Below are 16,415 nucleotides of genomic sequence, written 5' to 3' on the forward strand. Positions count from 1 at the left end.
AAATTTCAGCTTGGATTTCTAATAAACATATCCAATTTAACATGTCCAAAACTGACTTATGACACAAATTCCCTTTCCCAAACTGTTCCTCAATGCCCTCTCCATCTCAGACAATGGCAACCCTTCCATCTGCTCAGCTCAGAGACTTTGGAGTCATTCTTAATTCCTTTCTTTCCCTCACACACTATATCCAATCTGTCAGAAAGCCCTGGCAACTCTAGATTCAGAACAGATCCAGAATATGACCATTTCTCATCACCTCCACTACTGCTATAATTTTTCCACCTGGATTAGTGACATATGTCCTTCCACCCTTGCTCTCCAACAGTCTATACTCTAGAGTAGCTAGAATGATTCCGTTAAAAAGCAAGTCAGATCATGTTATTCTCCACATCAAATCCTTCCACTGGCCTTCCATCTTTCTCAGAATAAATCCTTTAACTCTCTAACTCATCTCCTGTTCTTTTTTCTGCCTCACTCTGCTCTAGCAGCCCTGACCTCCTTAAACATACCAGACACACTCCTACTTCAGTATCTTTACACTTGCTGTTCTCTTCTGACAATGTTCTTCCTCACTAGATCTGCATGGCTCACTCCATTGCTGTCTAAGCCCTTCACTCAAATGTCGCCTTTTCAATGAGTTCTTCCCTGACCACCACTATTTCTGAAGTTTCTAGGGCTTTAGAAACTCCCTTGGATCCTATTTCCCTTCCCTGGTTTACTTTTTTTTTTTTTCTTTTGTCATTGTCTATATATACAGTATACTTTACATATTTACCTTGCTTACGGTCCATCTCTCTCACTAGAATATAAATTTCATGATGGCAAGGATGCATTTTTATCTGTTTTCTTCACAGCTATATACTCAGTATTTAGAATAGTGCCTAGCTTATATTAGACATTCAATAAATATTGCTCAATTTATTTATTTATGTATTCACTCAACAAATATTTATTGGATATCTATTTTGTACCAGACATAGTTCTAGATAAAGGATATGCATTAGTAAGTTAAAGTTTCTTTTCCTCATAGAATTTCAGTTTAGTGGTTTTATTGTAAGACTGCATATGACAATAAAGAACACAGAAATCTCAGCCACAATGCTTGGCCACGTGTGGACACAGGAAATGCCAAACCACTAGGAACAGCAGGAATCATAATGAAGTTTAAAATGTTAATGGAAGGCGTTATGGCAGCCCACAAGTATGGCCATTTGTTTTGGATCCTTTGCAGTTGTGTAGATTTTCCATCATGTGTGGTCTTCTTCCAAGCATTCCACCCTTATTATTACTCAACTACTATCTCGATTACTTCTTGTCTTCTAGGGGGAATTCTGCATTATCGGTTGACCAACAGTTGGATATCTCACTCTCTATGCTCCACCTTTTCTCCACCAGAAACAGTGTAGCACAGTGGTTAATAATACTGGCTTTGGATTTTGACTTTGTGAACTTGAATTCTGGCTCTGTCACATCTAAAGCTGTGTGACCAACAGCAAGTTGCCTTTTCCCATCTGTTCTTCCTTTAAAAAAATCTGAAAAATGAAGACAATATTACCAGAGTTTAGAGATGTTAGGTATAAATGGCTTAATATATGAAAAAAGACTTAGAACAGTGCTTGACACATAGTGAGCATTAAATAGACTACAGCTTTTTGTTTTTAACTCATAATTTCTACTTAAGAAGTATGGTTTATTCAAAATATTTGCTCCTTCTTGTTTCATCATAACCTGTCAACTTCATGGCACTTCCTCTAACTCATGAACATTTAACTTCCATACCTTTTGCCTACAGCTTCAGAATAATTTCTTAGCAATTGCTTTCAATTCCATTTAACTTAAAAACTAGAGAATAATTTATTTGCTTATCACCTAATTCTGTGTCTTAATTTCCTCTTGCTTGTATTGATGTTTTGTTTTGCTGTAACAATCCTTAGATAATTCTTGCTGAAAGGACCTGTGGGGGGCAAATCTTTCTCAGTCCTTTTATGTCTAAAAATGACTTTATATTGCCAACACCAGTAAATGCTAGTTTGTGAGAGTATAGAATTAGCACTTCAAAGTCATTTTCACTCAGAATTTTAAAAACATTGCTTTGTTGATTTCTGGTTCCATATTTGCTGATAAGAATTTCTGATGCATAGGTTAATAAGCAGTTTGTTTTTCTCTTGTTAAAAAAAAAGAATTTCTGATACTAAATTTGGTGATAAGAATGACAAATTATTCTCTTTTGTATGTAGATGATATGATTTATTTTTCTCAAGAGAATTTTGGATTTTTTTTCTTTATCCAAGATGTTCTGAAAATTCACCAGAATATGACTAATTAGTGCTGTTTAACATTCAATGAACTTGTTCAATCATAAAACTAATAACTTCTGTCATTTCTGGGACATTTCTATTTCTTTTATTATTTGCTCCTCACCTTTTTCTCTATTTTTTCCTTATGTAACTTCTTGATCTCTTTTTAATGACTCTTTATTTTGTCTTTTGCACTAGAATCTCTATAATTACTTGATTCTGTTATCTGGCTCACTAGTAAAATTTTCAATTGTGTCATTCATTTCATCTATCGAATTTTCTTTTAAAATTTGCAATTAATTTCAATTTCCTAGAAACCCAGTTTTTTATTTATTTTTTGGGGGGAGTAAGGAAGATTAGCCCTGAGCTAACATCTGTTGACACCCCTCCTCTTTTTGCTGAGGAAGATGGGCCCTGAGCTAACACCTGTGCTCATCTTCCTCTTTTATGTGTGGGACGCCTACCACAGCATGGCTTGATAAGCAGTGTGTAGGTCCGCACGTGAATTTGAACTCGCCACCCCAGCCTGAGAAGCGGAGCACGCGAGCTTAACCAGAACGTCACCGGCCGGCCCCCGGTTTTTCATTTTTGTTGTTGTTGACTTCTGTTTTGTCTAACAGTTTATTCTTTTTATTGGGTATTCTGTATCTACTTAAATCTTCCTCAAGCTATTATACTTGCTTTAAAATAGTCTTACTTCTCATGAGGATTTAGTTTTCTGCCAGTGGAATTTATTCCCTTTCCTTCATGATGTTGATTTTCCTTAAAGATATGCTGACCTTTGATTATCTGTCCATATTTATATGTGAAGGCCCATAGTAAACAGCATTTCATTTCCTAAACCCAGATTAGAATCATTCCATGTCTATGGCTAATACATTTCTGATTCTAGAAAGAGGAGACTTGCAACCTCCAAATCCTCCATCTGATATTTATTCAGCTTTAGTACACAAAAGGAACTTACAGTAGGAGTATACAGTAGTATTTATTAGATGGCAGGGGTGACTTATGACTGAAGAAAATATTTTGTTGCTTAAAATGTTGAATGATTTAAGTTTTATCTCCAAGAGGGAGGAAGGTTTTATAATTTTGTTTTCTTTATTCAGAAAATTAGAGTAATAATTCTCTAAGTAGCTAATTACACTGTCACTATATCATTTCAGTGATCAGTCCAAACGTCTAGGTTTTCCAAATTTTCCTTTAAATCTCTCTTAAAATAATTGGAAGAATTCTAATGACAACTAAATAAAAGTGATAGGTTAATAATGTTTTGATTTTCATTTAGTAATGGTGAGTACGTATTTAATACGGGGCAGAGGAAAAAACAGTTTTATTTTCCAACCAAATCTCCTACTCATTTTTCTAGTCTGATTCTTGTTTAGCTAAAAGTTGGAACACACTTCTCTCCTCATCTAAGTCCCTTCCTGTCCTGCTCCCATCACCCCACTCCTCTCAGCACTGCAAATACAGTTTATATCCAATTCTCCTTGAAATGACCATTTCCTTTATTACCATCAACTGTACAACTTAGCCTTTGCTTGTGTGTCCACCTGCCCCAACTCCTCCCAAGTTCTTAGCTCCAGGAATTCAAGGTCTAGCAGAAAGTTTCAACTTTTTTGAGGTGTCTTCCCTGACACTCCAAGGTAGGATGGAATGTTCTTTAATCATTTCTAGCATTTTTTGCATTACATACTGGTTATGTGGATGTGTTTAGCCTGCTAGTTTTTATCTTTTATTGTTGCACAGTTTTAAAAATATGTTTGAGTAATTGAATGAGTCCTAAGGCTATATGTTTAGACAGAAAAGTGTTCGCCTGGATAATAACCTGGCCATTGGTCACACTTGTTCTCCAGTTAATCCCAGGCACTAAAAATTTAGTCTTTCAAACAAGTAGGATGAGAAGTATAAATAGTTCCCACTAAAAAAGTAACAGTAAAATCTCTACACATTAACAGAGTTATGAACAGCAGTCTAAAGCAATATCTCACTGGTAAAAACCTTAATAGTCACTCTCTTTGATTTTCTCCTACCCACAGGTCCACGGTGATCAGCTAGAGGTCGTAACACTACAAGACTTCCAGTTTTCAGAGTGACCTTTTATAAGATTCCACTTGGGGAGCATAAGTCTGTTGAGCTAATGAAAAAAATCTCTAATTCAGGCTTGTTCTAAAAATGTAAATCACTCATAACATAGGATAAACCCTAAATGTATTTAATTACATAGGAGAAGTTGCAAAAAGCCACAATTATCTCAATAGAGGTTAAAAAAGTATTTTATGGTGGCAACATTTTTTCATATTTAATAGTGTACTGATAAAGACTATAGACTGTCTTTAGACTACTTGAATTTGAATTCTTTCTCTATCATTTAATTCTTTGACCTTGGATAAATTAATGAACTTTCTGTCTCAGTTACTTCACCTGTAAAACAGAACTAATTATAGTATCACTACCTCATAAGGTATTATAAGCACCAAATATGTCAAGTATTTAAAATAGTATTGATAAATAATAAGCTAATAAAAATGTTAACTATTCTTATTAACATAAAATTAGTATTTTTAATAAAAGCAATAATTTGGATTATCTCTATTAATAAGAGAGTATACATTTTAAAACAAAAAATCATTTACTTATTTGGGTAGAATTCTCCTTAAAACAAGAAAAGAATACTCTTATAATCATTCCAAATATTAGAAATAGTAGAAATACTGGAAATAGTAATTTGAGAAGAAATTCAAAAGAAATATAACTATGGGAAAAGAAGAAAATATGAATTTATTTAAGATATAGTATATAAAATTGCTATAGCACTATGATTAAAAAGTAAAAATAAAAAGAAATAAAAATGTACTTGGCTAAATTACATGATATAAGTTTTATCCTCAAAAGTCCATATTATAATATATGGATAAGAAGAGCTGAAAAATACAAAGTGAAAAAAGACATCTTTCATATTAGCAGCTAAAAATCTGTTAAAAAATTGGCTATTAATATAGCATGAGACACAAGACTTTTTCCCTAAGAAAATAATACACCCTTAGAGAATAAATTCATATGCAAAAATGAAGTGAGACTGTTCCCATTAACACAGATAAAAATACTACTCAAGTTAATAAGTAGATTTAATGTAATATTAAAGTTACTCAAGATTTTATAATCTTAATGAATTAATACAGTCTTAGTCTAAAAAATAAAGTGCGAAAGCATAAAGGATATATAAGCATTTCACAATGTATATGTATATTAAATTATTATATATATTATAATTAAATATGTATATATTAGATTGGGTTAAATCAAAAAACCTGATCAATTAAACAGAATGCAAATTCCACAAACAGATTCAGAAAATAGCATATTGTATGGCTATTAGTATTACAAATTGTCCTTAAGATAGATTGTGGTAATTTATACCGCCCCAAAGTGTACGAAATTATATTTCTTCATAGCATTCACAATACCTGATGTTAAGCCTTTTCAAAATAGCAAACTAATGAATAAAAATAATACTTCATAATTTTTTAAAAATTGTATTCATTAGACTACTACCAAGGTTGAAATTTTTTAATATGTTTATTGGTTACTTCTTTTGTGAAATGCCTGTTACTATCATTTGCTTATTTATTAGATTTATTTATTTCTCTTATTAATATGTATAAGTATTTTAAAAATATAAATTTCGAATATATCTTCCCAGTTTGTCACTTATTAGTTTTAATTAACTTTTATGAAATATTTAAAATACCTGGAATATACAGAGAGTAGAATAATGAACACCCGCAAATCATGTTTTGGTTAATTTGCTTGAGATTTTTTTTTTTTGGAGAGGGATAAAGTATGATAGATTCAGTTGAAGCCTATTTTATATCCTAAAATCTATATCCTTCCTAGCCCTGTCTACTTTTACAATAGATCCCTATCTATCTATCTATCTATCTATCTATCTATCTACCTACCTACCTACCTATCTATCTATCTAAAAACTATATCTATAAGTATGAAATAGTATATAATCTGGTTTTTGCACTTAAATGTTTTCAACTTTACTTAATGTTACCACTCTCGTATCATTCTGCACCTAGCTCTTTTTATCTTGCTTTGTTTTCTTTTTTGTTCTTGCTTAATGTTTTATATTGGGATTTATCTGTGTAAAGGCAGGTAGATATTTATATATTTTTGACTGTTTCATTCCATTGTGTAACTATTTATTCTCAACACATAAACATTTAGGTTGTTGTCAATTTTACACTATTAAAAGCAACACTTCAATGAACATTCTCAGACTGCGTGAGTGGATCTCGCAGCTATATTTCTAGCGGTGGAAATTCTGGGCCAAAGGGCATGTGCATCTTCGACTCTCCCAGATGCCCAAACTGCTTTACAAAGTGTTCACATCAATTTATATGCTTACTAAAAGTATATGAGAGTTTCTAACCAATATTTGACATTCTTAAATTTTGCATATCTCATAGGTTTGAAGTGGTATACCATTGTTTTAATTGGCAATTCCTCATTTGGAGTGGCTCTTTGTTCTTGCTTTCTCTCTTAGTTACTTGTACGAGATTTTCTTTTTTGGTAAATTCTTCATACTGATCTTTTGGCAGTTAAATTTGTTGAAAACGTGTTCTTTCAGTGTGTGACTTGACTTTTCACTATATTAATAGCCTCTTTTGATTCAAAGGTTACATTTTAACGCAGTTATCTCTATTAATCTTTTCCTTTATAGTTTACAGTTTTGTTTATCTTTAAATCTTTCCCTATAGCAAAATCATAAATATATTTTCCTATATAGTTTTTGTAAGGTTTTGAAGTTTTGGTTTTTATATTTGAATTATATATCCACCTGTAATACATTTTTGTGTATGTAATGAGGTAAATATCTACTTTTTCCCCCTTATGAATAAAAAAACAGTCTCCAGAGCATTTATTGAATAGCTCATATTTTCCCACTTTTCCTAAAAAAGGAATATTTGTATGCTCTTTATTTGGTTGTACTATTTTTTCCCGTCTCTACGTGAATCCCGAATTGAACACAAATTGTTTCAATTTCAGTAGCTCAGTAAGTCTTGATATCTCAAAGGCTAGTGCCCCATATCCTCACTCTTTTTTTAATTCTTCCAAATTTTCTTGTCTTTTTCGTTTTTTTTTGACTCTTCACTCTTGCCTTTGAATTTTAGGATTGGTTTCTTAATTTCCACTATAAATGTAGGAATTTTTATTCAAATTGATTCCATTTCTTACATTGGATAGAATTGACATCTGTATAATATTGAGTCTTCTCAAGCATGTACATAATATACTTTCCATTTATCTAGGTCTTATTTTATGTCCTTCAATAGTATTATATAGATTCTCTATAAAGCTCTTGCACATCTATTTTTTTTTTTCAGTTATTCTTGGCTACATTAGAGTTTTTGCTATTATTGTGATGGAATAGGGTTTCCTATTATGTTTTCTTATTGGTAACTGCTGTGTATAGGAATACTACTACCATGTATTTAAATGTTATTTGATCTTGAATCCAGCAAGCTTGCTTAACTTTCTTATTATGTTCTTATATGTTTGAAGATTGTGTTGGATTTTCTTTCTACACAAACTTACCATGTGGAAATAAGGAAAGTTTAGTTTCTTCATTTTCTATTTTTTTTCCATTTTTTATTGTCTCATTGAAATGTATACCTCTGGTATAATGGTGAATATTCCTACTTTAATAGAAGTGCCTCTTAAGTATCATAATTAGTTACTTTTCAAGTATATGTTTTAAAAATAACTTTACAATTATGTATTCAGGTCTATCAATATTTTCCTTTAGTTTTTTTGCTTTGGTCAGCATATATCAAAAAAAAAAGAGGGTTCAATATTTATTTGTTAAATGCTGAATGATTACATTGTGTGTACCTATCTATTATTTCTATGGTCTCAGTTTTTACATTTAAGTCTTTAATTCAACTGAAACTTATTTTAGCGAAAAGTATAAGGAAATGCATATGTTTGTTATTTTCCAAAGAGATAATTTTCCTATTATTTATTGGAAACCTGTTATTTATCCAATAATTTGAAATGTTAATTTGACTATGTGCTTAATTTTTTATCAATTTCTGGGGAATGGAGGATAAAGTTAGGGTGGGCATTTATTTCTTCCTAACTTACGGTAAGGAAGCTACTTTATAATACTTCCAAACAATTATTATCATCTTTCTTTCCACATACATCCAACCTAATATATCCATTCACATAGGTTTTTAAGCCAACCTGAGGACAGAAAATAACAGGTTAATTGTGACTGCAGAGTCTCATAGTTGCTTGGCACATAATAGATGCCCAATAAATTTGATTGAAGCAAGACTGAATGGAGGTGAACTTTAGTTATATTCTTGAACTATGAATGAAAATATTTATTTTGTTTTTAACAAATCTCTATTAGTCCTCCCCTTAAAGTATGCCACCTACGTTAAATCTATACAGTGTCTCTGACATAGCTTATTGGAACAGCTTTAGCCTGTACATTATTTGCCTGGACTCAGTATTTACTAAAATAAATAAACAAGCAGGACTACTTTGAAAGTGAAACCATCATTTCCAAGTTTGATCCCAATTCAAAGTAGCAATTTAAAGCTGCTTACTCTATATTCTTACCAACAAGTTTATTCACTGAGAATATGTGTAAGGTTTCTTAATCTTGAGACACTTCCATTCTAGTTGGATGATAATTTTTAGGATCCTCCTATTGATAATAGGATAGGGATGACCAATGGCTCTCAGGGACAGCTTTAACAAAAAATGGAAATTGAGTTGAATCTTGAAGGGGGGAAGGTCTTAACTAAGAGGATTGGTTTGGAAAAGAAACACGTAACGTCACAAGGGAAGTAAGTGTTGCCTTTTTCAAGTCATAAAAAATTTTCCTCTGTGTCTGGACCTGATGATTCTCAAAATTTTTCAATTATTTACTTATTTCTTTTTATTATTTTGAATTTATTTATTTCCCAATTAGTTCAAAAAATTATTCAAGACAGCTTACACACTATATATATTCAGTGAAACATATCTGTTTTTAAATTAGCAAGGTGCGACAAAGGAAGACTAAATTTAGAATTCTAAGGCATCAGGGAGAAAGGTAATATATCAAAATGTAGGTCATTAAGATGTTATGTAATGATTAAAGATGAATTGTACCTATAATTCTGAGAGTTCCAGTGGCCAAAGAAAATAGGGAAATAAAGGAATTTTAGAATATCTATTGTCCATAAGATACAAGCTATTCAGGAAATGAAAGAATTTTCAGATTACTAGCATCTGGGAAAAAAATTTCTCCCTTGGATCTTAACATAGAAGATACTGAGTGATACAGTGGCTCTAGCCCCAATAGCATCCTAATAATAGGTGCAATAATGAGTATCTTATGACTCCTTGTTGTGTTCTTCCATGTAAGAGGAAGGCATAATTTAAAAGCCAAAGTCAGTGAAATTGATCTGAACTGGAGCATGCTAAACATTAGAATTCAAGTATACAAAGTCATCAGTAGTCTTCCTTAATTCTAGGATAAAATCTTGGCTCTTTAGCAGACACTGCTAAACAAAATCCTGGTTGTTATTCAAAAAGGATTATTGGGGTTTATGATCAACTGGAAAACGTATATCCCAATAAAAGCTATATAAGTTAAACAAACACCATGAACTCCAAACTAAATACTTCTTTTATGAGTTGAATTTGACTAGAAAGGCTGACAATTTGCAACCTCCAGTAGATGGATCAACTGACATATTCCATGTGGAAAGGGACTCTGTATGCTGTCTTTTTCACTACCAAATCAACAGCTTTTAGCATAGTGTCTGGCACTTGGTAAATGTCCAATAAATATTTGAGGAGTAAATGAATGAACAAATGAATGAAGTAAACCTCCACACGTTCGTATTTTCTACAGTGCAGCTTTTGCAGAGTTGTGTGGCATAGAGGGGCTCTATGCTTCAGCAGTGACCTGAAGCATAAACGGATCTTCTCTTCTGCCCATTAAAAGCAGATCCATATGAATTAAAAAGAGGTAGGTTTGACATACTTCTAAGAAAATTAAGAAACCTGATTAAGAGTTAGCATTATCCCGAGAAGAAATGGCCCCAGCGTTTAAGGTTGTTGTGAGGCTCAACTGAGAAAATTACATTTATGTATATGTAGATTGTCAAGATCTACACATGTGTAAATGTTTGTTCAACTCTTTAGGCACCTTCCGAAAATCTCCAAGTCCTGATCTTTCCAACTATTTGATGTCGACATTGTACTTCTGAAACCATACCCTCGTCTATCACCTCCTCTCCATGCTGAACACTATCTGACTTTAGTTCCTTTTGCTTGGGTTATTGTAATAACCCTTATTCTTTCTTGTTGTTTCTCCCTGCCTCTGGTTCCTCCTCTTGGGGTCCATGCTTCATAGCATAGAGTAGTTAGGTCCATAGATTCTGGGCTGAAATGCTGATTCCACCATTTATTAGCTGTTTAATATTAAACTAGTTAAATTATCCTGATTTGTTCTTAGTACCTACCGCATTTAGATTGTTATGAGGCTTGAGATAATCTATGTAATGTGCACAATAAACAGCAAATAGTCAGCAAGTGACAAATGTTAATTGTTCTTATTATGATTATTCTACCAGAACATTCTGTCTAAAACCTAAATCTGACCCTGATCATCTCTATTTAAAACTTTTCAGTGATTTCCAGAAGCTTAAATCTGCATGGTAGAGTATGTAACTTTACTTATAGTTTGGTCTCAGCTTCCCTTTGCACCCTCATCATCCCCCATCCCTACCTCCCTCCTTTTATATTCTGCTCAGTTATTTCAGAGTTCAGCTATCCAAATAGACCATAGTCTTTCAAGTCTGTGATTTGGCACATGCTGTTCCCTCCTTCTGGAATACCCTTCCCTTCCATACTTGGGCAAAAAGCTTTCTCCTTCTCTGGAAACCATATCCACCTCTCCCTGGTAGAATTAACAACCCTCCTGTCAGCATATAAACTATCTAGAGATATAACGAATTTACTTATATTTGTGTCCCTCTCTGCAATTAGTCTGTGAATTTCTCTAGGCTGGGAACTCTCTTTAAGTCATCTCTAAATCCTGTAATGCCTAGAACATAGTAAAAATTTAATATATACTATTAAACAAATGAACAAACACCTAGCCCAGGCCCTTCGCCTAACATGTGCTCAATGACATTTATCAAATTGCATTGACTGAATTTAATTTAATTCAAACAACTCTTGCTCCTGTAGAGTGGCAATCTACTTGCAAACAGAGGTCAGACCCTCTGGGTGTTTCAGGGTCCTGTTCTCAGTTACTAACACAAGCTAACAACCTGGCAATTTAAGAAAGAGATTTTCCTTACTAGAACCTAGAAGAAAAGTGAAACTTGAGGCAGATGGCCCTAGAAAAAGGATTGCCTGCTCAGAGATGCTGTCTCATCGCTTCCTTCCCTCACCTCCCGTGTCTGGGGAGACACGAAAGGGGAGGGAAGAAAAGTGGGAAAGCGAGTGAAAAAGTTGACCCGCCCCCTCCCCTCCCCCTCCCACACTAACACAGATGTGCTAAGACGCCTCCCAAGGGGACCTGATTTTTGGAATCCTCAAATACGTCCTGAGTTTCCTCTGTCCCTTCCCTTCTTCTCTGGTTCTCTCTCCACTCACTTCCTTCCCTCATGTACCCCCGCCCCGGCCATCACACAGACACACACACACTGGCCACCAGAGAACCTCCCCGCCTCCAGATTCCCACTTCTAGGACCACTGTGACTCTCAAGGAAAGATGCCAATCACAGGCAGCCTTAGCCAGATCTCCGGGAGTTGAGTAAAAAAATCAGGTTGAGAGCAGAAAGGAAATGAACATAGCAACCTAAGAAAGCTCCGTATACACATGCACGTACGATCTCGAGCAAGGAAACAGGAGAATATCTCCGACTACCCTGAGGACGCGGAGCACCACAAACAGGAACTTGAGAGGGATTGAAATCTGTTGCCTGTTCCACTAGGAATATTGTTTGCAAGGCACAAGGTGTCTTTTGGTAGTGAGCACCCTCTGCGCATGCGCAGGTCCATTCGGGGAATTAACTGCCCTGCCGCCGACTAAGTTGCATTCCTTGAATCTTCGCAGAAAAGACAATTCTTTAATCAGAGTTAGTAATGTGGACAGTACAAAATCGAGAGAGTTTGGGGCTTCTCTCTTTCCCTGTGATGATTGCCATGGTCTGTTGTGCACACAGGTGAGATACTGTTGTTGAACGTCTCTTTTTTCTTGGTGCTTTTCTTTTTACATGCTTGCTGGATCATGTAGCTTGTTATTTGGGGGTAGGTGTGCCTGTCTATTTTTATGTCTGCTCGCAGTTTGTGCTCATTCTGAATACAGTCCCTACTTCTTCCCTTCAGCGCCAATGAGCCCAGCAACATGTCATACGTGAAAGAGACAGTGGACAGACTGCTCAAAGGATATGATATTCGCTTGCGGCCGGACTTTGGAGGTAATGCTTCATCTTTTTTCAACCTGTAACCCATATCTAGTTCTCTTTTCCTGTCAAAGATAAATGTCAAAAAAAAAAAAAAGCGTGTCATTTTCGTAGGCGTGCACTACGCCCTGTGCTCTGGACACACACACACACACACACACACACACACACTCGAGACTCTCAGTCGCAGGTGGATGAAACCCCAGACAGAGCCGACCTTTCCCTGGCCCGACACACCCTCTGCATAGTCACTGCATCACCCGCGTGCCTACACCTGTTTTCCCAGGCTGTCCCCTGCAAAGCGGGTGGAGGGTGGAGGGAGCCCGTTTACAATGTAGTGAAGGCAGGAAAGCCCCTCGTCCCTCCCCAGCCCGTCGCCACTCTGGGAATATGTCCGTAATGTGTCCCACTTCCCCGGCAGGGCCCCCCGTGGATGTCGGGATGCGGATCGACGTCGCCAGCATAGACATGGTCTCTGAAGTGAACATGGTGAGTGGCCTCCGGACGGGCCCGGCGGCCGGGCTTACGCAGATGCGAAATGGACCGGTCCCCGTGCCCTCTGCGTTTCATTGGCGGTCACCTCGCCCCGGCCCCGGGAGTCCCGCTCCGCGTATGCTCCCCACTCTGGCACACACACACTGTTGCCCCTGGTTTGTATTTTCGACACACACACGGGCTACTGCCCTGTTCCGGAGGAAACGTGCTCGGCACTATTTGGGGAAGGACGAGTGACTGTGGCGCCGGCGGATCGGGTGGGGCGGAGTCTGAGCGTTACTTTAGCAGGGTTTCCTTTGGTGTTGCGACGCCGAGGGCACCATCTGCCGGCGGCTGGGCAGCCTGCACGAGGGTCCCCGGACTGTGGTTCGCAGCCGCCTACTCGCCAGGCGCGGGTCTCGCAGCCCGCGAGCTTGGACCGATCCAGGCTCCCGCCACCAAGCATTCAGCACACAGATGAGGTTTCAGAATGTCCCCTCCCTTTTTCTAGGCTCTAGCACACCGTGTGGCAGGAGCAACAGGCTGAGACAACAATCCATGCTCGCTAATAGGAAAGTGCTCAAGCCAGCTTCTGGAGAGGCTTGTATAGTTCCCATGTAGGGGTTGATGAATTTTTGTCTTGCTACATCTTGCAAATTTAAGTTGAAACAGAATGGGTCGAGTTACCGCTTTGCTTTACCCCAGAAACTTAAGCGTGCCGGAAAAGCCTTATGATTAAAGGGACGGTGGAAGTGGGGGAGGCGATATTAACATAGCACAATCCTTTCATTTTAAGGGGTTAACATTTTTTTATTTCCTTTTTTTCTCTTCCTTACCTATGGCTGTTGCAAAATGGGCTGAAATCATAGCTGTCACTTTATTGGCTGTTTCCAACCACTGTGGGGTAGCAATTTTCTAGTTGTTAGTTTCTAACTGTTGCTTCTTGTAAGGCAGGGGGAAAAGCCTGTTGCTTTTCTAGAACCAACCACCCAGGGACCAGCTAGATCTACGTGAGCAAAATGCCATTTTTATTCCACTTGTGAAAAAATATTGTGGCAGCAGAAATTTAGACAGTCTGAATGATTTAAAGACTAAAACCTTTGGGGATTTATCACTCTATGGCTGTAAAGGCTATTGAATTGTCTTTTCATTTCATTACTAGTGTGTCGTTTTATTTTAACATGCTAAGATTTAAGAATTTTTGTGTCTGTTTTTTAGGTTATATATCACGGGAGAAATAAATATGTTTATAATCTATTGAATAGGATTAAAATAAAATATGTGACTATTAAATTTCTGTAGTTTACAGTCATAACTTCTCCAGCTTTACAAAGCTTATTTAAAATACTATTTTAAAATAAGGTCTCTGATTGTTGTACTGGAAAAAGAAAAACAGTTTTTAAAAAGTAATGCAACATGAATATTTTCTGACTTGGCAAAGATTTTTAATAGGTTGACTTATTTATAATATTCTGTTCACATACATATCACGACCTCAAAGCAACCCAAAACACACTATTTACAAACACTGGAGAACGTAATAACGTGCACATATACAAATCACACCCAATCCATGCCATTGCAACTGGATAAATTAGACAAAAACAAGTTGTTTGTATCATGTAGATAAATGAGGATAATATTTTCCTTTTTCGTCATTTATATTGGCATCTTGTGAGTACCCACATAGATAATTTATAAAATAGGAGTTTCAGAAAGCTCAAAAGGCCAATAGTGCCTTTGTCAGTGGTCAATCTTCTTTATAGGGTACTATGCTTTTCAGAGTTTTAAAAAAATGTATAATTATGTTGACTATATTTACAAACACCTTCTCAGTTAAAAAATAAAAAATAAATAAGGAAGTCACTGTTAACCAAAACAACCACCACAACAAAAAATCTCTATATAACCAGTTGTTCAACTGAATTCATATATAAGCTCAGAAAAAGAATTGAATTTAATTGCAGTACCACTGGAAATAGCTTCTAACGATGGAATAATAATCTACTCACTGCACCATGTATATATTACTTGATGTTTTAAAAATATTCCCCCAACGGATAAACCTTTGAAAAATATATTCTACTAAAATACCCATTACCTTTCCATGATGGTGGTAGAGACATGATGGGAAAATAGGAACTGCTGAACACTGAAAAATAATAAACCTTGATTTATTTGTTCTTTGTTTCTCCTTTTAATGAGAGTTACCAATAAGACCCAAGGTTTACTTTATCTTCTCTCACCTATGAAAAAGCATTGAAATAAATAGATTGGAAATAGCTTCAAGAAAATGGAAATAAAGAAGAATTTAAGATTGAGGGCTCTGTGTAAACACAACCTGGATGGTTAGCCCTGGTTAAGAAAGTTGTCTATAATATGCTTTGATTTTTAGATAATGTAAGTAGGGTTGAAATGTCTATGGGAAATAAGACTGATTGCTTTTTATATTTATCATGTTTCAGTACCCTGATAGGCAGTAATTTTTGAGGTTAATAGGAAATTTTCACCAAAATTAACAAAAAATAAGAATAGACAAAGAATATAATAAAAATAGCTTTGAGGAAAATTCAGACTAAAACCCATTGCTAAAACATTGCTCATTTTTATATTTTTATTCATTACCATATTACCCACCCATTCCATGGCTGGGAAAATGACATGATAATTGTACATTACATTAATGGGTTTGAGAACTAGGTTCTGTTAATTTTTGTTTTTTCTTATGCTACCCTAAGTGAAATATAATTCCATATTGTTTTATAGCATTGTCTGTTTTAAAGACTAACATAATATCAAGAGTGTTTTCTAATTTATATCCTTCAGGATATAAAATGTTTCTCTAATTAAGAAAATAAAATAGGCAACTTTTATAGTCAAGAATCTCTATAAGAATTGTTGGTTCTGAGCAGTGAATGCAAAACCCCGAAGAATAATTCTGATGCAGAAAAAAACTATTCTTAGGAGCAGGACTTTTCTTTTCAGGCAATAATATTATTGATTAAATTAGGAAGGGTTTTTCTTCTGGCATCTTGGGATATATTGTGCATGTGATAGTGACTACATAGTGTTATTTTCTGAACAATCACCTTAAAATACTACTGTGATTTCCGTTTATTGTTGTATTAAACCCTTCAAATCTTCTCTTGAC

At 35.4% G+C, this 16,415-nt stretch overlaps 1 protein-coding gene across 2 annotated transcripts in view; it reads left to right on the forward strand.

Annotated features, from left to right (window-relative positions):
- The first annotated feature begins 12,134 nt into the window (after positions 1-12,134).
- The window catches only part of GABRB1 (gamma-aminobutyric acid type A receptor subunit beta1), a 370,873-nt gene continuing 366,592 nt past the window's right edge, over positions 12,135-16,415 (forward strand). For both annotated transcript variants that reach the window (XR_009220962.1, XM_058546998.1), the window contains exons 1-3: positions 12,135-12,550; positions 12,714-12,805; positions 13,212-13,279. Coding sequence is in view for 1 of the 2 variants with exons in the window: in XM_058546998.1 (XP_058402981.1) it covers positions 12,471-12,550; positions 12,714-12,805; positions 13,212-13,279 (240 nt within the window). In the remaining variant the exon portion in view is untranslated. The remainder of the gene's footprint in view (positions 12,551-12,713; positions 12,806-13,211; positions 13,280-16,415) is intronic.

The sequence above is a fragment of the Diceros bicornis genome, chromosome 8, assembly GCF_020826845.1.
Source record: "Diceros bicornis minor isolate mBicDic1 chromosome 8, mDicBic1.mat.cur, whole genome shotgun sequence".
In the NCBI taxonomy this organism is placed as follows: Eukaryota; Metazoa; Chordata; class Mammalia; order Perissodactyla; family Rhinocerotidae; genus Diceros; species Diceros bicornis.